At 44.0% G+C, this 27,074-nt stretch overlaps 1 protein-coding gene across 1 annotated transcript in view; it reads right to left on the bottom strand.

Moving 5' to 3' along the window:
* ADARB2 (adenosine deaminase RNA specific B2 (inactive)) overlaps positions 1-27,074 on the bottom strand; it is a 439,845-nt gene that overhangs the window by 128,857 nt on the left and 283,914 nt on the right. The window contains exons 2-3 of the mRNA XM_037156536.2: positions 8,881-8,967; positions 1,005-1,873 (exon numbers count right to left, since the gene is read on the bottom strand). Coding sequence (XP_037012431.2) covers positions 1,005-1,873; positions 8,881-8,967 — 956 coding nt within the window. The remainder of the gene's footprint in view (positions 1-1,004; positions 1,874-8,880; positions 8,968-27,074) is intronic.

The raw sequence follows: 27,074 nt of genomic DNA, 5'->3' as shown, positions 1-27,074 counted from the left end.
GTAGCAACAAGTCAGAGTTACTGGGTGCTTACTACAGATCTGCCCTGGGTTAGGTGCTTCTGACTATGTAGAGTGTTCTTCTCCCTGACTGAGGACCAAGTGAATAAAGATACTTTCCTGTATCTAATACATCACTGATTCCTACAGATAATTCTTTTTTGTGTGTGTGTGGGGCGGCTACAGATAGTTCTGAAAAGGCTAAGACAAGAGGTAACTTGCATAAGTAAGCAGCTATAAGACTTGGAAGGATGAGGTTGTTTTGGAATGGGATAGAAATAATTTCTGACACGTGGATGGTGCTATGAAAGTATTTCTTGAATGAGCAAAGGTGAACCAGGGTGAGAAAGCAGGCCTGTTACTGGTGTGAAAGGGCCAGAGAAACGAAGGTGGGGTAGAGCTCCGGCCCTGTCCTTGTTCCGAGCTCTCTGCTTCCACCTGTGGGCTGGACCCACCCCCTCCCTGTGGCTGGACCCTGGTGTCCAGGCTGTCACACAGGCCCCTGACTCTGGCTGGAGTCAGAGATGAGACAATTCACATTCACTTTCCTTCCTCCAGCCTCCATAGTGAGAAACTACACAAACTGCGGCCTAACATGCATTTTCACCTCCTGCTGGTCCTCCTGCTGCAGAACCAAGTCACTGAAGTACCCCTGACAATGCCAGCTATCCTTCCCTGTCACCCTGTCAGGGGACGGCCCCTGCATTCTGTGTCCTGCCACTGGTGTCATCACAGACATCACCTGCTTTCATTCCCCCCCCCTCCCACCTCTGCTCATCCGAATGTTGACATTCTTTCTTTACAAGCACACGATTCTCTCCCGAAGCTGGACAGTTGCTCTAATGGTCAGGCTGGGATGTGCTGAGCTGGCCTCTCTGGGAGGGGTGTGTCGGGGGCTCTCTACTTACAGCGACTGGAGCAGGGGGGCTGCCTGCTGCCTGTCCCAGCTCATGGTCTCCTAGCATCCGGGAGATGCCACCTGCCGGGAGCTACCTGAGAATTCTCACCTGGGGCAAGAGGTGACTTTTACTCCTGCTGGGAATGTGGCCAGGCAGCCGGATGTCGAAGAGGGCCTGGAGGGCAGCCTGTGCCGCCTGGCCCTTGGCTAGCTTCTTGCTGCGTCCCGAGCCTTCAAACGTCCTGCCGTCCACGCTCACGGCCATGACGAAGCTCCGGGGCCGCTGCTTGTCAGCCGGCTCCGAGAGGCACACGTAGCGCAGGCCGGCGCGCAGCTGATTCAGCACCACCACTGGGTTCCTCTCACCCGGGGCCACCAGGTCCAGTGTGTGGTGCAGCAGCCGACCCCGCCGGCATGCTGGGGACAACAGCTCGGGCTCGGCAGGGCAGCGACCCGGGAAGGCCGCACTGGGTGCCACTGGTTCGAACTGCTTGAACAGCGTGTCCGGGAAGTCAGCCTGGTCGGAGGTGAAGTCTGTGCAGGGGCTGATGCTGCTGCCCATGGCCAGGTGGGCCTGGCAGGCGTTGGGGAACTGCACGAAGGAGCGCAGGGCCAGCTCGGCTGCCCGCATCTTGGCCTTCTTCTTGGTGGGCCCTGTGCCCTCAAATGTGAGCCCGTTCACCTCCACAGCCACAGCGAAGATGGGCGCATGCACGGGGCCGGTCTGGGACACCATCCGGTACTGCAGGCCCGGCCGCAGCTCGTGCAGCTGGACCAGCGCGTTCTTGGGCGTCACGGACCACGAGAGCGTCTTCCAGATCAGCTGCAGTTTGCAGAAGTGGCCACCATTGCCCTCCTCCAGAGGCCTTTTCCTCTTCATGCCAGATGTACCGCCTCGGGCTCTGTCGCCAATGGGCAGTGGCCGTGCCTCCAGGTTGCTCACATTTCGGTTCTCCTTCACATCTGCACTGCTGGTACCTGGAGGTGAGAACAGACAGCGGTGACCCGGGGCTCTCAGCTCACCTGAAGACAGACACCACTTCTGATGACTGTGCTGTGCCATGAGCCCAGCTGCTGGCCTGAACGCCTAGCCTCTGATAGGAGCCCACTGGATGGAGCCTTCTGGGGAGAAGCGAAGCAGCTCCATTTGTTTCTAGGCTGACAAGAGTCACTAAACTTCCCTGAAAGTGGGGCTGACAGCCTGGGAGGAGGAAGGACATGCAGCTCTGAGCAGCTCCGGATTTCTAAGGATGTGGGGTGTGGACATGGTGAGCCTGACCCACCTCTACCTTCTGCTCTGAGTGTGGCTGGGATGTAGTGGGGCTGCGGCCACCTGGGCACAGGCTCCCTGCCTGCCTCTCCCAAAGCCTCCCGAAACCAAACCACATGTGGCCCTTTCCTTCTATCAGCTTCAGGTGACACTGAGGACCATGCAGTCCTTCCCCATGGAGTGAACCGATGACTGAATTGTGGTGCGATCATAGGAAGGAAGGCTCAATAGCAACATGGTGAATGAACCAGGTCTACATGCTTCAGTGTAGAGGAATCTCACCAGTATAATGTTGCATGATAAAAGCAGCTTGCAAAGTGTTACACAGAGTGCAATGTCATTAATGTAAATTATAACAATGCAAGCATTGCATGCTGTTCATGTAATCAGACATAGTGGTGAAGCTTAGATGCTAAGCTTCCAGGAAACAAGGAGGAAATGGAATGGAGGCCCAGGCAAGGGCTTCATTTGTATCTGTGATGTTTTGTTTCTTGTGCAAAATATGATATGCATTAAATTTAGCAAAGTCATCATTTGCTAACTGTAGGTGGTGCCCATGTGTAATGATTTAATCATCTTGGACCACTCTTCACCAATGAAGCTATTCCAGTTAGAAAACCACAGCTTGGATTGTCACAGAACTGCTGGACTAGAGTCCTTGTTGCCTCCTGGGGAGGATGCTTCTGGGATGCTAACCCACAGGTTCCTATAAAATGCTCCAGGATGATGGTCCTGGGCCTTGCATTTCCCTGTCCCTGAGCCCTACTCCCCCTTTCCCTCTGGTGCCTTTCTTATTCCTCATATCTCTCTGGGGGTGGGGTCGCAGCACCATCTTCTAGGAGGGGACACCGAGGCTCAGAGATGTGGAGATGCAGTTGGAGAACTGGCTGAGACGTGATTTCACTCTGGGAATGTCTTGTTCTTGTGGAGATGAAACTGGGCAGAGGACAGTGCCACCATCCCTTGGCTGTATCACAGGGACGCCTGTCTCTGAGGGGGAATGAGGTGCTGATGTGTGTACTGATGTGTGCAGTGAGGTGGCAGGGGACGAGCCACACATAGGTGGCCCCTTGTGTCCTTTGATTTCTCTTTGGGAACTGAACCAGGATCTCAGAAGTTCAGGATGGCTGTGCAGCAGGTTGTAAATGAGTTTCTCTTGTGAAGCTAGTGGAAACTTGGGGTGGTTTTTATAGCCAGCCTGCAGCTTATGAAGAAAGGCTGAGAACTCTCTCCTCAGCCTGCCCCAAGCCAAGTTGCAGTGAGACCCAGTGTCTTGGTGGCCTCAAATCCATGACACTGCTGCTGAAGAGTAACAACTAGAAAGGGCAATCTCACAGGCACTGAAGATACTTGGACCATTGGGTGCCTCGGAGAGGGGCTCTCACACTGGACAAGGCTTCTCTGGGTCTGTTGCTGTGTGTCCTTCCTGCTCAGGGGCTCTCAGTGACGACTCTTGCCAACATTCATCCCAGCCCCCCAGATGGTATTCCCAGTGGTGGTGAGTATATCCATTCTAAAGTGCTGTTTGCTGAACCGTCCACTTCTCGTGAGCTCTGTTCTCTATGTTGTGAGACAGCTCTGTTAATACTTTCTCTGGTGGTTTACATCTATAAAATATTGGGTCTGCAGAGGTAGTTGTGTTCAAAGGAGTGAGCCTGAGCATTTTATAAGTTACAGGAGGATGGTGTCCCTTACAGACTATTTGGTAGGAATAATTACCTCCCGGTATTGAGCATCAACTTTCGGCTCCCCGTGAGTCATTGTGTGTCTGGGTCCACATAGGCAGGAACGCTGCCGTGTGGGGTATTTCAGGCCATGGTCAGTATGTCGGATTAGCCAGTTTCCCAAATGGAATATAAAGATGGAAAACTAACCTGACTGAAAGGCCCCACAGCAGATTGCCTGGAAATGTGCTGATTTCTCATAATATGAAGGTCAAGGGAGTCTGTGCATGTGACTAAAGTGGCCAGCAAGTCAGACGACCTCTGCTGCCTTTTCAGGCAGAAAGGTTTATCGTGGAACAACAGCCGTCATGATCCAAAACTTCCCCTCTACCTGCACTGAGGTTGCTTTCAGGGTCTTTTCTTCCATGACACTCAGTATCCAATGATGATGGTCATTATTAGTTTTCCATGGCATAGACACAATGACCAGATTGTGGCATAAAGAGTACTTCCAGGATAACCAATAACTAATAATTGATACAAGTGCAGACCTCTGGCCATATCCTGGACACACTAGCTAGAATCTCCAGAATGGTGTTACCCACTGATTTTTGCAAATGAGCAGATTAAGGGTCCAGCTCCCTTCAATGCAGCCCACATGCCCATTTTCACTGGGCTGCTGAGTCTGGGCAAGGCAGAGGGGGTAGCGGTCACCCCACTGGTTCTGGGGTCAAGCAGATGAAGGGTGAAAGTCCTCTACATCGTTTATGTAGGTATGACCTTGGGCAAGTCCCTCAACCTGCCCAAATTCCATTTTCTTAAGATGGAAAATGTGGGTTTTAATAAAGTTTATACGACAATATTTTCATATGGTTGAATGAAAGGAACAAAAGCCCCAACATACAGGAAAGCCTAATAGATGTTTTAAAAATAGTGTTGTTCTCCCTTATAGGGGGGATATGTTCTAAGACCCTCAGTAGATGCCTGAAATCTCAGATGATACCAAATCCTATATGTACTATGTTTTTTCCTATATGTACATTACTATGATAAAGTGCTAACTTACGAATTAGGCAAAGTAAGAGATTAACAACAACAGTAATAAAATATAACAACTATAACAATATACTGTAATAACATTAGGTGAACGTGGTCTCTCTGTGATAACCTATCTTGTAACTCAATGACTAACAAGCATTTTGGGGAGAAAGAGTGGAATTTTAAGTAGTCACAGCTGTGGTTAAAGCCGTATTTTTCCAGGTAAAATACATCTTTCAGAATCAAGTTCAGTTACTAGGCTGTAACTGTGCAGTGGCTGCCTCCGTCAACCATAGGGGAGGCCCCTGGAGACCACCTCACAGTGGTTGTCACCAGTCATGAGTGCAGGCACCATGTGCTAACTAAGTACGAGCCTCTGCCTCCCCCATGACCCCCTCCTGGTCTGCCGCCCAGTGCTTGCCTGAATTCTTGTAATAGTTGAGTTGCCAGGAGCTTTTCGTTGCACTGTTTCACTCATAATGACTTTCCTGTGTTTGTAGGTTAGAGGGTCGCTGTCTGATCCACCCTGTCCTGAGCAGACAGGGCTGGCTGACAGGAGCAAGGTGGATGGTCTACTCTCTTCTCATGCTTCAGGGGTAAGAAGATGAGTGAAAAGGGGGTGGCTATGGTGGCCAATCAGGCAGGGCTGGTGACTTGGAATACAGGATGCAAGGTCCCAGCTGTGCAGGTCATGCACTGGCCCGACACCAATGGTGCTCGGATCAGGCTCTGCAGCAGGAGAAGATGGCCTCCTTTTAAGACTTGTCTCATGCTGTGTGGAAGCTGCGACTATCATGCATATATCGTGGTGATAGCCACTATCAGTGTGGGGGGTGGCTGCCCTACCTCCAGACCCCATACAAACAGTGTGGCCTATGTAGGGCTACAGCCCTGTCCAGGATTGGGCATCTCAGCCCCTCCTCATGTGACACCTTTGGGTCAGGGGCAGAAACAGAGGTCTGGGGCCAACGACCACTCCCTTCAGTGTTTGAAGAAGAAAGTTTTCAGGGTTATCAGCTTAGGCACAAAGTTTTAAAAAGGTGGCATCATCTGGTTGACTGTTAGCTAGTACCAAGCCTGCTGATGGGCTCATGGGCACTGTCCTCTTTCAGGCCAAGTCTTGGTCTGGCTATTGATCCCTGACCCCAGCTCACCCAGGATATTGAATCTGAGCTCCAAGAAAAAAGCAGAAGTGAATGATGGGGCCAGGGCTACAGAGGGGGTGGGAGAAAGATGGTTCTGAATGGTGGAACTTCATCTTAAACCAACTCAGACACATATGTCCCATAGTTTATTGCTACAAACAGGAAACTTCAAGGCAAGGACACACTTGTGTCTACCACCTATCCTGTCTCTCTGCAAATGTGTATACACACATGTATGTACAGTGAACACCCATTATATATCACCACCACATACACCACACATATGCACACACACTACATACATTACCTAGACACCACACATACCTGACATATATAACATGCATATAGACACACAGATACACACACCATACACATTTGTACACATGCATTCAACATAGACACACGTGCACACACAATGAACATCTCCTACATACTATACACACCACACATTATACACATTATCTAGACTTCACACACATCATACATTTAACACACAAACACACAGATACAAACACCACATGCATACACACATACTTACATGCATATGCAGCAACTATTATGTATTGCACACTACACCTTTACTTCACACACATCATACACATTACATGCAACATACACTCAGATCCACACAGTATACATATCACACACCACACACCCATTACACAAAACACAGAACATGTACCACACACACCATGCGCACCTTGCACACCCACATACTTTATCCACACACACACATACACCCTCTAGTGCAGTTGCATTCATCCTCTTCTACCTTCCAATGGCATAGGGCAGTAAGCTGAGAGACTGCCATGATTAATACTAGTGAGCAGTGTTAACTAAGACAAGCACATTCATTTCAAGGTGTATCTTTTAAAAAATATTTTACTTATTTATTTTTTAGAGAGTGGAAAGAAGGGAGAAAGAGGGGGAGAGAAACATCAATGCGTGGTTGCCTCCTATGTGCCCCTCACTGGGGACCTGCATCCCAGGCATGTGTCCCAGACTGGGAATTAAACTGGTGACCCTTTGATTCACTGGCTGTCACTCAACCACTGAGCCACACCAGCAGGGCTGGGGGTGCATCTTTGAATAGTTTGTGAAAATAGGGTTTTCTAAGTATATTAATATCCTATATTACAAAGGGGATGATTAATCCACTGATAGAAATATGATTTTCCAAGCATTTCAAAAGCTAATTTTAACATGTAATAAATACTTAAAAGTCATTCTTATCTGTAAGTTTTTACCTATTAGCCAGTGAGCAGAATCAGGAAAATAGTTTTAATTACTGGCACCAGCCAACACTTATGGAACATTTATATGTCCCAGGTCCTTGCATAAAACATCTTTATGTACTATCTTATTTGATTCTGGCCTCAGCTCCATGGTTCAGATTATGTCACTGTCCCTGTTTTGGAAACGTGGCTCTGAAGGTCTGAGCAGTGATGCTCACAGCCCTGGCAGCGGTGCTAGAGATTACAGAGCACGAGATGGCTTGGAGGTCTTGCCTTCACTGGGCTTCTACTATCAGGCTTGTTCTGGCATCAGAAGTCATTAGCCCAGTAAGCTGTTGGAAGGGGAGAGAGATACTTCTACATGGAGAGGCTGACCCAGCCAGGGTTCTCACAGCTCAGGTGGGAAGGTTGAGGAAATACAAAGATTTCATTCCTCAAGCTATCAGGGCATTGATGAAGTTCTAGGACATTTCCAGTTTAGGTCATGAGAGAACAGAAACAATCAGTCCACATTTTGCTTTGACCCTAGTGTTTGCTGGGGAATGGGCCCTGAATGGATAGTCACAAGACCTGTGTTCTGATTCCCATGTGACTTTCTCCTCATCTAGCAAACAAAAAACTAATGCTAGAGTGTCTCTAAGGTTTGCTCTGGTTTGACATTCAGTGGTTCTGTGACTTTGCTTTAGTAAAAAAATCCAGGGCAATCACTCCAGTTTTCAATCTTGAGGATAATTATGTTTTCTGGGAAGGGGCTATTCATGCAGATGTGTAGTGTTTCTTAACAGCTGATGGCAAGTGGACAATATTCCTGTGCAATCTTCCCCACCATTGCTTCTTGGTCAGGTCGACAACTGCAGTGACTGCCAATAAACCCTCCATGTCCTTCCTATCCCAGACAACAAGCACGTTCCTAACTCTTTCTGGCTGAGAAGGTGACCCATCTGTTAGGTAATGTTGAAATGCAAGAGGTGTTCATATGGTTTTGAACATTTCAGCCCCTTGTTTAAATGCCTGACAATATGCTACACACAAGAGGTGAGTCTAATGCAAGCCAGACATGCCCAGACTCACTGTCTGCTCTGCCTCCTCAGTGGTCTGCACAGGGACACTGTTTAGGGCCCCTCCCCAAGCCAGCATTTCAGTCCCCACACCACACAGCTCGGTGTCTCTCCAGTTGAAGTGCCAGAAATGTTTCGACAGGCAGGCACCCATCCAGCTCTTTCCATGTTAAATAATTGTGCGAACTGTTTCAAAGAGACTGTGCTCATTTTTCTTTTTCTTCTCAGTTTGAAGGAGAAAAAACACAGGACAGAGAGGAGGGATGGTCCAAGAGAACTTTTCAATATACGTTTATGTATAATCCCTAGAGTTCTCCATCACAGTTACTTCTAATATTTTCCTATCACCCAGGTGAGGGTAGAATTTCAGGTAAGGATGAAATTCCAGGTTGGGACAGGATCCCAGGGAGGGATGAAATTTCAGGTGGGGATGAAATTCCAGGTGGTGATGGGAGCAGAGCTTCCTGCTCTTCAAATCCCAGATATTTCTCCCCGCCCCCAACATCCCAAGGGTCTCAGGCTTTGGGTACATTGGGCTGGGACCCCCCTCCTCTTCAGAGAAGGGGACTACTTACTTAGATTGTCTTCGTCCTCCGTATTTGTGGCCCCGGGGCTCAAGTGCTTGAAGGGAGTGATGAAGGCTGACAACATGCTTACTTTATCTGGAAAGAAAAGAAGAACAGGAAATGCACTTTGACATGGACTTTCAGAAAAATTCTGTGCTTTCATATGTTCTTATTACTGAGGGTTTGGACAAGGGAGGTTGAAAGGTCATTTTGATTTTATCCACTTCATTCTGGTTCAGTCTTTTATTGGATTTCTGACAGCATTTTATCAAATTTTCCTCGCCATTCAATTTTAAACTTTATGATTTCTCTCTTTCTTTTTTTTTCTTATTTTTGGCTTCTCCCCTCTCTTGTTCCACATCCCTCAAAACTTGAAGTAATTGTCTCCAGGGCAACAGCCTTACATGAGCTTACAGGATGCTGGGTGGGGCAGGGCCTGCCAGACTGAGGTCATTTCACAGAGAGCAACTAAAGCAAGTAAAAGAAAATGCCACAATTAAATGAGCATCGTGCAAATAAAGCCGAGACTATTTTTCCCCATTAGTGAAGAACTCGCTTTGTCGGCTTGAAATGCATAAAAAATGGACTTAAAATTGTAATATACTCAGTGTGCATTTGAGCAGAAGTGGAAGAATAGGTGAAGGAGGAAGCAGAGTGGGCCTCAGGTTCAGAAGAGCTCTTCCTGGAAATGGGAACATGTCACTGAAGCAGTGAAGGGAATCAACAGGGGATGCCCTCTGCCTGCAGCCTTGGTGGTGGGTGAATCGAGCAAGACCAGTCAGGTGTCCTGGGTCCTGGACACCTCCAAATACAGCACAGGTGGGAAGATGGGCCTATGTAGGAAATGTCACACATGACCAGTGAAAGATGTTCTTTCCAGGGTCTCAGCAATTTCTCTCTTAAACAGAGAGATTAAGGCACTGTAGGTTGAACATACAGTTGGGAGAGTGAAAGTGAAGGGATTAGCCAAAGACATGTATGCACAACTTATAGGTACAGACAACAGTGTGGTGGCTGCCACAGGGAAGGGCAGATGGGGGATGCGTGGAGTCAGGTAAAGGGGGGAAAATGGGAACATCTGCATTAGTGCCAACAATAAAAATCAAGGAAAAACGACTAATAAAGGGAGCCCAAAGAGAAGCTCCTGATTTTAGAGGTTCCACTGACTAAATATAACCACAGAAGTTTGGTGCACCTGTGCATAGGCAGAACTGACTCTCTTCCTGAAGAGTCCTCCTCCGTTCTCAGATTCCTGCCTCTTGCAACCTCTTCCCCTTAAGTCTTCATGACTCATTACATTCCACAGGACTCTTGACCACATTATTTAAGAAATGATAGCCGGAAATGTCACCATTGCTTATCCAGTGTGTTGCAGGGTTGTGACAGGGTTGTTCCTGCTCCTCCTGTGGTTAGGTTGTCCAGGGCCTGGCTACTGGGGTTTGGTTACTTTGTCATGCGGGACTCTTTCTCTCTCTTCTGATACCTGAGGACAGGGTTTTCAGCAAGATCACTATTTGCACCTGACTGCCTTTTGTCCGCTTTGCCGTCAAAAAGGAGGATTGTTGATGGCACTCCCATTTCAGCACATGGTCTAAATGTGAAGTCCCAGAATACTGGTAACTAGCGGTTTTATATGCAGGTAGCCTGCAGGCATCCAGACCACAGCCTGAATCCTACTCCTTTTCTTTCCATTATGAGCCTGTTTTCTCTTTAGCCAAGCTTCCCAGAGGCCAGGAGAGTTCACATTGAAATTCATTCCAGAGCCTGTTAACAGCTGTTGTTTCCAGTAGGGACGGGTAACAATATAACGTTCACTCAAAGAGAACAATAAATAACTCAAATACAAAACGCCTGCTCCTTCTTCATTCCCTGAACAAGAAGAATAAGCCGGGGAGGACTGGCTCTCCCTGAGCCCACATGGGCCCAAGCTAATTTACTACCAGGGAATGAAATCTCTTGCTTGAGTTATAATTTCATTAAGGGAGCCCAATAATATTACACAAAGAGTGTGAAGCTCAAATGATTTAGTCTGGAGCATCTCAAAATGAAATTACAATTTTCTAATAAAGCAGGGCTGCCAGCCCAGCACCCACAAAAACACACTAAGCCATTTCAGAACTCACCTGAACAAAATTGTGAGATATTTCAAAACTGTTTTAGATCCATCTAAGTTCTCACTTTTTATGGTCAGATTTATCAAATAAAAATGTAAGACACCTAGTTAAAAACAAGGTTTAGATAAACAGTGTACTTTTTCAGTATATACATCTCTAATATTGGTCACATATATATTTTGGTCACACACATATATTTAAAAATGTATTACTTATCTAAAATTCAGATTTAAAGTAAAGGGCTTGAGCAGATATTTCTCCAAAGAAAATAAACAAATGGTCAATGAGCACATGAAAAGATGCTCAACCTCATTAGTCATTAGGGAAATGCAAATCAAAAGTACAATGAGATTCCACCTCATACCCATTAGGATCGCTGTTATCGGTAAGATAAGAAATAACAAGGGTTGGAGAGGATGTGAAGTTGAAACACTTGTGCACTGCTGGTGGGAATGTAAAAATGGTTCAGCCATTATGAAAACCAGCAATCCCACTTCTGAGTAGGTACCCAAAAAGATTGAAAGCAGGGCTTACAAGAGACATTTGTACACCAATGTTTATAGCAGCATTATTCACAATTGCCGAAAGGTAGAAGTAACCCAAGTGCCCATCAATGAGTGAATGGATAACAAGACGTGGTATATATCACACAATGGAATTGTATTCAGCCTTAAAGAGGAAGGAAATTCTGCAATATGCTACAGCATTAATGGACCTTGAGGGCATTATGCGGTGTGAAATAAGCCAGACACAAAAAGACAAATACTGTATGATTTTACTCATGTAAGGTCGCTATAGTGGTCAAACTCATAGAAACAGAAAATAGAATGGTGGGCTCCAGGGGGTGGGGGATGAAGAATGGGAAGTTGTTGTTTAATGGAGACAGAGTTTCACTGTGGGAAGACAGGAAGGTTCTGGCATGATGAAGACATTCTGTGTTTAGATGGAGGTATGTTCCATGTATGCATGTTTGTCACTGAACCATAACACCTACAATCGGTACACTTTGCTGTATGTAAACTGTACTTCAATTATTTAAGAATATTAAAAGATAAAAAGCATGACTGGATAAGAAAATAAGTGATGTGAAGCAAGCATCAAGGTATTTAATCTGGAAAGGGAAAATAGGGATAAAACAACATATTATTTAATCTATAAAGAAGAAAATTGAGAATGCTAGATATTAAAGAGAGGTGTCTATCAAGGAAGAGTAAATGTTTTTTTGCTTATTTTGTAGATTTAAAAGCTTATATATATTAAAAAGGTTTTGACATTGCAACAAGAAAACTCACCACCTCAAAGATTAGACATCCTTGGATTCCTATCAAGACAAGTGTATGTATAAAATCAAGGGAGAGGGAATTAATGAGAGTAGAAATCAGACCCAGAAAGTGGGAAGATGGAATCAGAATTGCAAATGTTAGGCCCAACCCCTCCCCCAGGAGCCTGGGATGACTCAGTTTACCTACAATGATGACTTGAGGAATTCTAAAATGGCCAAAATTTTTGGAGCCTAGTGTGTGAAAGCAATTGCTTTCACAAACTACTTCATTTATAAGCAATTTATCAAGCAATTTTTACCAAAGAATATGAAAATTTAAGAAGAAATCCTCTTCTTCTTGAGCACACTATCCAGAAAATCTATTCATGTGAAATAGTGTGTTTGCTAGAAATTGTAACAAAAACTGTAATTTAAGAGAATATCTGTGATTACCCAAAGGAGTTGAAAACTTACATTCCAACTCAAAAGCCTGCACACTGATGTTCATAGCAGCTTTATTTGTGATCGCCAGAAATTGGAAGCCACCAAGATGTAATTCAGTAGGTGAATGGATACATTTGAACTAAAGCAAAAACAGAAACAAAAGTACTAATTGCTAAAACGACCAAGGATTTGATCTCACACTCTGCCTCCTGAAAAGCACTAAGTATTTCATAGAATGGGCTATGAAAAAATTACAAACATTGAGCATTTCAGTTCTGTCCTTATTTCAACAACTGAAAATAAGGTTTTGTCCTGTGTCTGGCTTTTGCAGGCCACGCACCATCCCCACCTAGCACAGCTCAGCTGTCTTGACCAGTTATGTAACTTGAAAGTAAGGTGACAGTTGGAAGCCACAGAACTCTGTTGGTACCTGTGGGCTACAAACCTCAGCCTCTTTCATAAGTTCCCTTCTTCTGTTTTCTCTTTGCCAAAATGCACTCTTGACAGATGGCCTCCCTCAAGCTTGACCCACTTTCTTTCTTTCTAATGGGACCCGGGTATGTATTAACAAATGCAGCTTCCACCCAAACACAAATGCAAATCGGTTTGAATAGATGGCAATCCTGGGAAGCACGAAAAATAATTAACCTCCATGCAGTCAGGAGAAAGAAATAACATTTTCGAGTAAAGGTGAATTTTTCTCACAGATTTTAAGGAACGCATATTTCAAAACACTGTTTCCAAGTTGCCATCCTATGAACAGCAGAAGGTTGTTCAGTGGACAAAAGATTCTGGCTTCGCACTGAGCTTTGTAACATAAAAAGGTTTGATTTTCATGAGAAGGTGAGGATTTCTCCTGGCAGTTTCCAGATGGATAAAACTCATGAATTCAGTCTTGAATACGTCCAAGTACACGGGTTACCAGGCAGCAGTATGTTGCTCATTCATAGTTAAAGGCCAAATTATGCCCTCCACAAAAAGTAATGTTGAAACAATGACCTCCTGTACCTCAGACTGGAACTGTATTTGAGGATGGATCTTTAAAGAGGTGGTTGACTTAAAAGGAAGTCCTTAAGGTGGGCTGTAATCCTTTAGGACTGGTGTCCTTATATGAAACAGAGATCAGAATGCAGACATGCATAGAAAGATGACCATGTGAGGACACGGAGAGGACAGCCATCTACACACCAAGGATAGAAGCCTTAGAAGGAGCCAGCCCTGCCCCCATTTTAATCTCAGACTTTCTTCCAGCCTCCAGGATGAGAGACAACAAATGTTTGTTGTTTAAGCAGCTCAGACTGTGGTATTTTTCATGGTGGTTGGAGCAGACTAATACATTTAGTCAATAATTTTTTACTGAATGTAAATAATGGCACACATAGTTAATAATTCAAGCTCTGAAGCTAAGAAGGAACAATGTAGAGAGAAGTAACCTGGCCATGGGGACCTCCTGTCAGGGAGGTATCTTTCGGGAGCCTGGTTAGCTGAGACCTATAGCTAATAATATTGTTGATCCTTGATTAAGCATAGGGACAGTCTGTGCTTGATTAAATGCAGAGGCAGGCAGTATGGCTCCAGGGCCAAGGACTCTTCCACCCATTGGATGAGCATAGGTTAACCAAGGGAGGGGAGGTCACTCCAGGCAGAAGGAATGACATGTGCAAAGGCTCTGAGTAGTTCCCTGGGACCTAGTGAAGCTTCTGAAACTTGGCAACATTGTCTGAGTGGTTCTCCATTACCCTGGGCATGAAACCTTGAGGTGGAAATATAGGACTTGATTCTGAATTGAGGGCCCCAGGGAACAAACACATAAAACTCTGGACTGTGAGAAATGAGCTGGAAGGAGGATAGGGTTTGGGAGTGGGTGGGGGGCAGGGAAAGGGGAGAGAGAGAGAGAGAGAGAAAGAGATTGAGATCTCATTTAAGATAAGTCTGAAACCCAGACATAAGTCCTTAGAATCATCTCACACTCTTTCTATGGGATAACCAACATTTGGACACATGTTACTGAGGGGACATGATGGCCACTTAGAACCTCTGGGTGGACACACAGTAGCTTTGGCCAATTAAACAGTCTTTCTTACTATTTCCTTCTCTCTTGGATGAGCTTAGAATTGGTTGTAAGATGGTCCATTTCAATCTGGACTGGATTGAGTTTTACAGATTGAAAATGACTAGAAAGTTATGGGCTCTGCCTGAGATTCACTGAAGGATAGTAAGGGAGGAAGGAACAGAATGTAGTTAAAAGGAACAAAATGGAAGAAAAAACACTCTAATGGTTCCATATCTCCACTCCAAGGAGTTGAAACTTCAGGAAGAACCAGTGAGGTCTGCCTTGTGGGGACCCACATAATGCTGCCGTGCTGCCCAGAGACTAGGAGTCTTTTTTATCTTTTAAAGACCCAAAAGAAATCAAGGGAACGTATGACTTGCAGATTCCTCTTCGAAATTCCCAATTCTGTAGGAACCCCAAGTGCAGGTTGCTATAAGGTCCTGGCAGCTTCAAAAGCTGCTAAAAATCACATGTGAAAATATGACCTCTAAATCATAGGGAGAAGCATGTCTTTCAATGAGCTGTTTGGCAAAATTCGGGTCTCTTAGGGCATCCATTGCTTTCTTATGGTTTAATTTCTAAAGCATGCATTTCTCCTAGATAGCTTCCCCTCAAAGTTACAGCACTAAGATATTCCCGTACCAATGTGGGACACATCCCAGGGAAGGTTTTTGACCAAACTACAACGACGGTGCCATAAGCACTCTTGTAGAACATACAGACATTTTGGCTTGACTCTGTATGCCATATCCCGGTGAAAGTTGGTTTATTTTTGGAAGTGGAGGGAAAAAAACTGAGGAACAAACAAGCTCACACCAGATTGCTCTATGCACTCTTCCTGACACAAATGGCAGGCTAACACACAGATGGTCTGACAAGTGATTGACAGAGCAAGGTGACTCTCTATAAGGAAATGTATTTAAATAAAAAATATACCTAAAGGTGGGTGTTCAGACTTCACTTAGACTTGTAGACTTCCAAATTATCTGCCAAGGAACTCAGTGGCTTTGCAAAGTCAAATGTTTCTCATTTTATGCTCCATTTGGGAGTGGATGCATGTAGAAAGTGGATGACATCATTCTTTAAGTTGGTTTAGCATTGCCCATGAATTTTGAGGTGTGAGGGCTACTTTAGGTTCTGTCACATTACTGTTAGAACAATGGGTCATGCTGGACAACTGGTGGTTTTAGACCTATCATCTATTGAGCCTGGACATGGGCATATGCTGCCTTCTCTATTTGGGGCAACAGAAAGTTCACCTTGGTAACAGATAATGTGGTGAGGTAAGAAGGTCAGAGTTCAGTGGTGACACTGTCTGAGGCCACCAGATTCTGAGACCAGACAAAAAAGCCTGTAGCTTCTTTCTTCTTCCCCTTCAGAAGGAAAATCAAAAAATTTCCCTTCTGCTCCGACCAGTGTAGTTGAGTTTCATTAGAGTTGCTCCCTCCGCAGATACTCCCTGAAGCAGTTTCGTATGCCAAATGCATGGCCAGGGTTTTTGGTCAAGATGGTGGTGTAGTCAGACATGGCTCAACTTCTCACACAACCACATCAAAATTACAACTAAAATATAGAACAACCATCACTCAGAACCATCAGAAATTGAGTAGAATGGAAATCTACAACTATGGAATTAAAGAAACCACATCCACCCAGACTTGTAGGAGGCAAAGAGATGGAGAATGGACTGGTCCTATATCCACATATAGTGGATAAAAATTTGGGAGGGATACATTGGGAGAGAGGAGTCCCAGTCCCACACCAGGTGCCCCCAGCACAGGGTTCCAGTGAGAGGAAGATAAGTCTCCACAACTTCTGGCTGAAAAAATCAGTGGGGATTGAGTTGCAGGGAGAAACTTCTGGATCCCCAAGCAGTTCCTCTTAAAGAACCCACACAGACTCACCTACTCAGATTTACTCCCTCTGAGCTCCAGCACCAGAGTAGCAGCTTGAAAGGCACCAATGGCATATGGGGAGGAACTGAAGTTTTTGGCATCAAGGTGAACAGAGGCCATTTTCCCTTTTTTGAAACTTCTCCCCACAAAGCCACAGACTGGCAGGCTGGTGCCATACCTGAAACTCCATCAGTTTGGCTAACACTGTTTGTTCCACCCTGGAGATCCTCAGAAACTGTGCCTCACGCAACTTATTGGCCCACTCAAGCTGCTTTTCTATTTGAATGCCTGATCTTTGTGCATGCTTCACAACTTCCTAGATCCTTTCAAACAAGCAAGAGCCAGCCTCAGTAAGCCCCCAGTTCCTGTACCTCTTGCTAAGTGGCCTCTGGCCTGCCACTAGCAGTAGCCTGCCTAGATTCACAGCTTGGCTTCACCTGGGAATCTCCAAGCCCAGCACGAGTGGCAGCCATCTCAGATTGCTTTACAGCTCAGGCAGAGTGGCTTTGGGCAAAACATAGGTGGAGTCTGACCTTGGCTTGCACCACCTGGGAAACCCCAGAGCTTGTGCACTCATTGGACAGCTACAGACCATGTCAGAGCACCACCACCCTTCACCTGCACAGCTGATCTTCCACAAAGAGTAGAGGTTGGTGGTCAGTGGTCACAGCCAGTCCTTGCTGCTGACTGCCCTGAGTAAATCCTACACATTGACCTTCAAATGCAATCAAGGCTCAACTACAAGAGGAGGGTATACTCAACTCACATGAAGGTCATGCTTTGAGTAGCCAACTTGGGTGATAGGGGACGCTGTGCCCCTGGACACTTACTACATTAGACTATGCTACCAAGACAGGGAATCAAAGCAGCTCTACCTAAGACATAGAAACAAACACAGGGAGGATACCAAAACAAGGAAAACAAAGAAACATAGCCCAAGTGAAAGAGCAGATCAAAACTCTAGTAAAAGAACTAAACAAAATGAAGATAAGCAATCTATCAAATGCAAAGTTCAAAACACTGGTTATAAGGATGCTCAAGGAACTCAGTAGGTACTTCAATAGCATAAAAAAGATCCAGTCAGAAACACAGAATTCACCAATTGAAATAAACAACAATTTACAGGCAAAAAACAGTAGAGTGGATGAAGCTGAGAGTCAAATCAATGATTTGGAACATAAGGAAGCAAAAAACAACCAATCAGAACAACAAGAAGAAAACAGAATCCAAGAAAACAAGTATAGTGTGAGCAGTCCCTGGGACAAGTTCAAGCAATCCAACATTCACGTCATAGAGGTGCCGGAAGAAGAGAAAGAGCAAGAAATTGAAAATATATTTGAAAACATAATAAAAGAATACTTCCTTAATTTGGTGAAGGAAATAGACATGCAAGTCCAGGAAGCACAGAGAGTCCCAAACACGATGGATTAAAGAGGCCCATTCCGACTTCCTGCCAAGATGGAGGCGTAGGTGGAAACATTGTGCTTCCTTGCACAACCAAGTTTAAAGACAACAAAGTTTTAGTAACAAAAACACAGCCAAAACACAGAAAATTGAACGGTACGGAAGTTCGACAACAACGAACCATTCATCCAGACCAGTAAGAGGGGCGGAGTCAGCGGCAGAGCAGAGTTGGGCAGGAAAGTTCAGTTGGACTGATCCAGGAGCACAGGAGCGCAGTTGCGCAGGCAGCGGTTGGCAGATCCCAGGCGAGGGGAAGCAATGGGCAGGACCAGAGAGGGCTCAAGGTGGCTGGCTGACCACGGTTACACATTCACACACAGATAAACCAAGCAAAGGAGCAAGCAGTGAGACAGACTGCTCAGGCTAGGGCCCCAGTGATGGGAATTAGAGCCCAAAAGCACCAATTGGAAAGACTTTTGGGGTCAAGGTGCCGGGAGAAGCTACCAGACTCACAGAGAGTTCATTGGAGAGACCCAGAGGGTCCCGGAGTGTGCACAAGCCCACACACCTGGGAACCAACACCAGAAGGGCCCAATTTACTTGCGGGAAGTGGCAGAAGAAACAGAAATCTGAGAATGTGGAACAAGCACCATTGCCCCTCTCTGACCCCCGCCCCACATGCAGCATCACAAACCAGCAACCTGGGTTGCCCCGCCCTGGTGAACACCTAGGGCTTCGCTCCTTATGTGTAACAGATACCAAAACATGGCTCAAGAAGAACTCAAAGCCCCAGAGCCCATAGCTCTAAGTGACCAAGAAATAGCCAACCTTTCCGATGCACAGTTCAAAACATTGGTGATCAGGATGCTCACAGAACTGGTTGATTTTAGTCACAAATTAGAGGAATGAAGGCTGCACTAAGTGAAATGAAGGGAAATGCACAGGAAACCAATAGTGATGGAAAGGAAACGGACTCAAATCAAGGGAGTGGACCAGAAGGAAGAAAAAAATGACTAAACAGAATGAAGAAACGAGAATTCAAAAAAATGAGGAGAGGCTTAGAAACCTCCAGAACAAATTCAAACATTCCAACATCCGAATTATAGGGGTACCAGAAGGGGAAGAGGAACAGCCATGAGTGGAAAAAACTTATTTGAACAAACAATAAAGGAGAACTTCTGCAATCTGGCAAAGGAAATAGACTTCCAGGAAATCCAGGAAGCACAGAGAGTCCCAAAGAAGTTGGATGCAAGGAGGAACATACCAAGGCACATCATAATTACATTAGCCAAGATTAAAATGAAGGTGAGAATCCTAGAAGCAGCAAGAGATAAGGGGACAGTCACCTACAAAGGAGTTCCCATCAGACTGTCAGCTGATTTCTCAAAAGAGACCTTACAGGCAACAAGTGGTTGGAAAGAAGTATTCCAAGCCATGAAATCCAAAGACCTACAACCAAGATTGCTCTATCCAGCAAAGCTTTCATCTAGAATGGAAGGACAGATAAAGTGCTTCTCAGATAAGGTCAAGTTTAAGGAGTTCATTATCACCAAGCCCTTATATGAAATGTTAAAGGGACTTATCTGAGAAAAAGAAGATAAAAAAGATGAACAGTGAAAGGACAGCAAACTCACAGTTATTAACAAGCACACCTAAAACAAAAGCAATCTAAGAGGACAGCTAGATCAGGAATGGAACCATAGAAATGGAGATCACATGGAGGGTTAGCAACAGGGGAGTGTGAGCAGGGGGAAGAAGGTACAGAAAATAAGTAGCATAGATGGTAGGTGGAAAATAGGGGGAGGGCAAGAATAGTAGGGGAAATATAGAATCTAAAGAACTTGTGACACATGTACATAAATGAAAGGGTGGGAATGATGGGGGAGAGGGTGTGCAGGGTGGGGGGAATGAAGGGGGGAATAGGACAACTGTAATGGCATAATCAATAAAATATTAAAAAAAATAAGGAGGCCCATTCCAAGACACATATAATTAAAATGCTAAAGGTTAAAGATAAAGAGAGAATTTTACAAGCAGCAAGAGAAAAGCAGTTAGTTACCTACAGGGGAGTTCCCAGAAGGCTGTCAGCTGATTTCTCAAAAGAAGTTTTGCAGGTTAGAAGGGATTGGCAAGAAATATTCAAAGTCACAAAAAGCAGGGACCTGCAGCCAAGAATGTTCTATCTAGCAAATCTATTATTTAGAAATGAAGATCAGATAATGAGCTTTCCACACAAGAAAAAAACTAAAGGAGTTCATCATCACCAAACCATCATTATTTGAAATGTTAAAGGGACTTATTTAAGAAAAAGAAGATCAAAATGATGAGCAATAAAATGGCTATAACTATGTATCTATCAACAATTGAATGTAAAAAAGCATACTAAGCAAACAAGAAGAACAGAGAAAGAATCATGGATACAGAGAGTTTTGATGGTTGTCAGATGAGAAGGGGGTGTGGGGGAATGGGTAAAGAGGTGAAGGGATTAAAAAGTACAAATAGGTGGTTACAGAATAGCTAAGAGGATGTAAAGTACAGTATAGGACATGGAGTAGCCAAAACACTTATACTCATGACCTGTGGAGATGAACAATGGTGGGGGGATTGCCTGAGGGAGTGGGGGATGCTGGGTGGAAGGGAGAAAAGGGGCGGGAATGGGGACAACTGTAATAGCATAATTAATGAAATATAAATTTTAAAAAAATGCATGACCAGGTGGCAATCTGTTTTTGGTAGTAACTGAATTCTAAAATTTTGGGGGCAATTAACGTTGTGGTAAAAATTAGAGATCTCTGAAGTGCATTTCTCAAATTGAGAAAATAGACGTGTTGTTGCTTTATTTAATGCATCATCCATTTGCCAGCCCTCACACATTGAAATGCACATACAACTGTCCTCATGGCACTCGCTGCCATAGATACTGTCACTTCCCTAATTGAGTGAGGGGTACTCCATCTGTTGTAGTAATTCCCCACAGCTCTGGTACATTTTCCTCCTTTGTGGTCTGTAGTGGTTGTCTCTCACCTGGGGCAAGGTTAAGGTTAGCTTCAAATATCTGAGACTAAAAGAACACCTTTATTATATCTGTCTCTGATGCTCTAAGTAGTTGTTCCCATTGCAAGACAGTTTGAGGGAACTGAGAGAGTCTTTGGTCAGAGAGAGCAGGTGGCCAAGAGCTCCACTATTGGATTAAAGCACAGAGAGTTTGGGGCTGAGATGAAGAGCCTCCATTGCTCATCTGGCTCTCAGGACCAGTGAGTCTGTGAGATAGTCTACAAGAGATGCTCAGCATCTGATTCTGGTCAGGAGTTCTGTTAGATAGCCAGCTCAAAGCTGGAAATAAATATTTAATCCCACAGACCTATACAGCCATCTAAAGACTGTTGTTAGTGAATGATAGCGATAATGAGAAATGTAATTCTCCACATAGTAAATACTGATCCTACACTGGTGTTGAACTTCTCGTACCTATAGAAATGTTTTTCCCCAAAGTCCTTCTTCAGGATTTTTGGTTCTTTATTGGTCCTGCAGCCTCCTTGCTGAGCATTCTCTTGCCTCCTGACCCCTTTTCTTTCGAGATATGCTAAAACCAAATAGTTTTATTTTACATTTTACACCCTATTTCCATTTTATGAAAAGATTGCCCTAATTAGTTTCATCTGACCATGACCAAATCTTTTGAACACCATCTATCTTTCCTATGCTAGAAGCTTCCACCCTGAATCATTTCATTGCTCCTGTCAGTGAGCGAATTCCTATCTGCAAGAGTGTCCAATCATTCACTCCAGCTCTGTGGGTTCTTAGAGCAGTAAGTCATGTATTTGTGATGGTCAGTTTAATGTGTTAACTTGACTGGGCTATGGAATGCCCAGATATGTGCCCACGTGAGTGTTTCTGAAAGAGATCAGCATTTAAATTGGTGGACTGAGTAAAGTAGATGGCCCTCCCCAGTATGGGTGGGCCTCATCCAATCCACTGGGAGCCTGGATAGAACATAAAATAGAAGAAGGGAGGGTTCTCGCTCTGCCTGGCTGTTGGGCTGGGACATCCATCTCATTCTGCCCTCCTTGTTCTCAGGCCTTCAGACTAGACTAGAGTCCTGGAATTTACACCATTGTCTCCCTTTGGTTCTCAGGTCTTCCAACTACTCCACTGGGTCTCAATTACACTTTCCTGGGTCTCAGCTTGCAGATGGCAGATTGTGGGTCCTCTCAAACTGTACAATCAAGTGAGTTAATTCCTTTTTTTTCAATTTCTCTCTTATTTGATCGGTTCTATTCCCCCAGAGAACTCTGACTAATACAGCACTTATATTCTTGAAATAGGGTTATTTCACACACAAGATCTCACAGCATGGTAAAACCCAACTGTCAAAGGAGAGCTGTTGCCTCCTTTGCATAACCCATCCTCTCCCCACTCCTCACACCGTAGTAGCTCAGTATTGTCCAAATTCCTGGAACTTGTGGGAACTGGTTGTACAGTTCAAAGACTGCTATTTGCTGTATGGATGGAGGCCAGTGTGGGTGGTATCTTTAAGTGTTCTTTAGTGTGTATAATGTCTTTTTCTACTGCATGGGGTGCATTTCTTTGTTTGAGTGGAGTGTGGTTATAGGGTGAGGCTGTGGTGAGCAGCACCTCCCTAGCTTTACTGCCTTGCCCTGCTTTACCCAGCAGATATTCTGCCCAGTATGTCCTGGCCAGCCCTAGTTTATCTCTGTAAGTCTGGCGTAATTATTAATAGCATTTGCTCACTCACAAGAGTGTCCCAGTTTGGACGGTAAAGCATAAGGTCATCTTACTTACTAACAAAGCTCTCACTTGGAGGTGGGTAGCCTGAAGGCAATTGCACTCCTTAATCTCTAACTCCCTACCGATTCAAATGACAAATTCCTCACTTCCTACAAACCATTATACTGGATTGATTTTAGAGGCATTTTTGAGTCCATCTGCTCAAAACTGGAAGTATATCTCCCGTGAAGAACTAACATGCCCAGTGCTCCTCTGACCCATTTTGTGCCATCCACCTGGGGGCCAAACTGAAACCCTTGAGTCGTGCTGATTTATCGGTTTCCCTCTCTCTACAGGTTAAGTGGGTCTCCCAGGTCTCCAGAGTGTTCTTCCCGGTCATTTCTTACTTCCCTGCCCCTGCCCTTGCCAGGGCTGCTCTCACATGGGTTCCTGCAATGATCTCTCATCTCTTACATACCACCATCATCACTATCACAGAGCTGTGTGAGGATTACACAGGATGAGGAGGTCACACACAGTATAGTACCTCACATGTGACACACGCTCAGTACAGTTAGCAGACTGGTGATCACATCAACTGACCTCACATCTCTCATAGGATATAATCATCCTCTTCCACTTATTAGTTGATATTTTTGCCTCTAGTGTTCCTGAGGGCCATTAGATATAGTATTGTTTTTACTTTATTTTCTAACATTGCTTTTATTATTTAAGGTTTTGAATTGAGCTCATTTGATAACTAGAAATAAGATATTCTAGAGCCTCCAGCAGGTTATCCTATCCTCAGCTGACTTTGTCTAGCCCCATTTTGTTCTTTGAAATGTGCTAATTTCTCATCTCTTATATGAATTAGATACTCTATTACTTAAAATAGAACACCAGTCACATAAGTTAGTATTTAGAGAGCAGGTCAAACTGTTAGTATCTGAACTTGCAAGTCTAAATTAATTATTTCACTTTAGAATAGAGCTCCTGGCTAATGTATGAAAATAATATTTATTGTTGTTAAGCTCTTTAATAGATTCATTTATTTATGCCCTATCTCAGGCCAAGTAAGTGCTGCTGAGTTATCTTCCCAGAGGCCTATCTGAGGATGAGAACAAGATTAATAGCCCTGTGCTGTTTCCATGTGTGTGATGATCTATGGTATGCATATGTGATGGCTTCACACATATCAGCAAACACATGGTCCTACAGATTGTTGAGAAGGCCTCTTCACTGCTGGCTCCCAGATCCATGCTGACCTCTATACCACAACTGGGTGTGTATTCTTCATGTCAAGTACAGTCTCTGGTCAGTTTGGACTACTCGGACCCAGGGTGGAAATGACCTGTTGTTCATTTACGCTATCATTTGTTTATTTGACAAAGATTTATAAGCACTTACAGTGCCCCAGGGTCTAGAACAGATTAGAACAGTCTAGACCAGCCTAGAATCCCAGTTCTTGCCTTCTTTTCTACATAGCTTATATCATCCTCTTTTAAAAAAAAATCCTTATCTGAGGACATGCTTAATGACTTTAGAGGAAAGGGAAGGGAGAGAAAGAGTTGGGGAGAAAAACATTGATGTGAGAGAGAAACATTGATTGGTTGCTTCTTGTATGTGCCCTGAACGAGAACTGAACCTGCAACTTAGGCATGTGCCCTGACCAGAAATCAAACCCATGACCTTTCAGCTAACAGGATGATCCTGCAACCAGCTGAGCCACATTGGCCAGGGCTTGTATCATCATTTTCAATGCTATGCATTGGGTTTGCTTAACTGTTTGTGTCTCCTGAATGGAACACAGACTTCACGTGTGTAGGGTGTTCTGTCTGCTTTCATTGTTGCTGCCATGTCCCCAGTGCCTGCAACACTGCTTGGCACACAGTAGGTGCTCAAAAATATGTTTTTGAATGACTGAATTAATGCCACTGAAGACATCTGATCTTGAATCAAACAAATTGGTGTCTTGGTCTCTCTCATCTCCTCTTTTTTTAAAATTGATGTTCTCATTTAATTTTTAAAAATCAATCAATTATTTAATTATTTTTTACAATTTTTAGAAACTGTTTTTCAAGTACAGTTTTTTGCCTTTCCCTCCACCCCTGCCCTTACCCCCTCCTCCATCCCAACACTCCTTGTTGTTGTCCATATGTCTTTTATAATTGTTCCTGTAAACTCTTCACCCTTTTCCCCCTTTATCTCCTCCACTCTCCCTTCTCATCACTGTCAGCCTGTTCTCAATGTCAATGTCTTTGGTTACACTTTGCTTGCTTGTTTGTTTTGTTGATTAGGTTCCTGTTAATAGCGAGATCATATGGTATTTGTCTTTCATTGCCTGGCTTATTTCACTTTGCATAATGCTCACCAGTTCCATCCATGCTGTTGGAAAGAGTAGAAGCTCCTTCTTTCTTTCTGCTGTGTAGAATTCCACTGTGTATATGTACCACAGTTTTTTGGATCCATTTATTTACGGATGGGCACCTAGGTTGCTTACAGCACTTGGCTATTGTAAATTGTGCTGCTATGAACATCGGGGTACATAGGTTCTTCTGGATTGGTGTTTCAGGGTTCTTAGGATATAATCCTAGCAGTGGAATTGCCAGGTCAAAAGGCATTTTCATTTCTAGTTTTCTGAGGAAATTCCATACTGTTTTCCACAGTGGTTGCACAAGTCTGCAATCCCACCAACAGTGCACTAGGGTCCCCTTTTCCCCACAACCTCTCCAACATTTGTTGTTTGTTGCTTTGTTTATGATGGCCATTCTGACCAGTGTCAAGTGGTATCTCATTGTGGTTTTAATTTGTATCTCTCTGATGGCTAGTGGTGCTGAGCATCCTTTCATAAATCTATGGACCCTCTGTGTGTCCTCTTTGGAAAAGTGTCTGTTTAAGTCCTTAGCCCATTTTTCAATTGGGTTGCTTGTCTTCTTAGAGTGGAGTCATGTGAGTTCTTTATATATTTTGGGGATCAAACCCTTGTCTGAAGTATCATTGGCAAATATGTTTTACCATATGGTTGGTTCTCTTTTCATTTTAGTGCTGTTTTCTTTAGGTGCACAGAAGCTTTTTTATTTTGATGAGACCCCCCTTGTTTATTCTTTCCTTTATGTCCCTTGTTCTAGGGGACATATCAGTGAAAATATTGCTGCATGGAGTATCTGAGATTTTTCTACCTATGTTCTCCTCTAGGACTTGAATGGTGTCAACACTTACATTTAAATCTTTTGTCCACCTTGAATTTATTTTTGTGTATGGTGTAAGTTGGTGGTTGAGTCTCATTTTTTTGCATGTAGCTCTCTAGTTCTCCCAACACCATTTGTTGAAGAGGTTATCTTTGCTCCATTTTATGCTGCTGCCTGCTTTGTCAAATATTGGTGATAGAGACTTGGATTTATTTTGGGGCTCTCTATTGTGTTCCATCAGCCCATGTGTCTGTTCTTATGCCAGTACCAGGCTGTTTTGATTACAGTGGCCTTGTAATACATTTTGATATCAGGTATTGTGATTCCTCATGCTTTGCTCTTCTTTCTCAAAATTGCTGCAGCTATTCAGGGTCATTTATGGTTCCATATAAATTTTTGAAGTATTTGTTATATATCTGTGAAGTGTGCTATTGGTACTTTAATAGGAATTACATTGAACCTATAAATTGCTTTGGGTAGGATGGACATTTTGATGATGTTAATTCTTCTAATCCATGAACATGGTATATGTTTCCATTTGTTTGTGTCTTCCTTAATTTATTTCTTCAGTGTTGTGTAGTTTTCTGAGTACAGGTCTTTTACCTCCTTGGTTAGGTTTATTCCTTGGTATTTTATTTTTCCTGTTGCTATATCAAATGGAATTTTTTTCCTAATTTCTGTTTCTGATATTTTGTTGTTGGTATACAAAAATGCCTTTGATTTTTGGATATTGACTTTGTATTCCACTGTTTTGCCAAGTTCATTTATTAGGTCAAGCAGTTTTCTGGAAGAGTCTATAGGGTTTTCTATGTACACTATGATGTCATCTGCAAACAATGACAGTTTTGTTTCCTCCTTTCCAATTTAGATGCCTTATATTTCCTTTTCTTGTCTGATCACTGTGGCTGGGACTTCCAATACTATGTTGAATAGGAGTGGTGAAAGTGAACAACGTTGTCTTGTTCCTGATCTCAGTGGGAAAGATTTTAGTTTTTGCCCATTGAATATGATGTTGGCTGTAGGTCTCTCATATATGGCCTTTATTATATTGAGGAATATAATATTCCTCTATTCCCACTTTGCTGAGTGTTTTTATCATACATGGGTGCTGCACCT

This window comes from Artibeus jamaicensis, unplaced genomic scaffold, assembly GCF_021234435.1.
Source record: "Artibeus jamaicensis isolate MK-2021 breed Jamaican fruit bat unplaced genomic scaffold, CSHL_Jam_final contig_426, whole genome shotgun sequence".
Taxonomy (NCBI): domain Eukaryota; kingdom Metazoa; phylum Chordata; class Mammalia; order Chiroptera; family Phyllostomidae; genus Artibeus; species Artibeus jamaicensis.
Note: the sequence above shows the minus strand (reverse complement) of the source record. Positions and strands in the feature narration are given on the sequence as shown.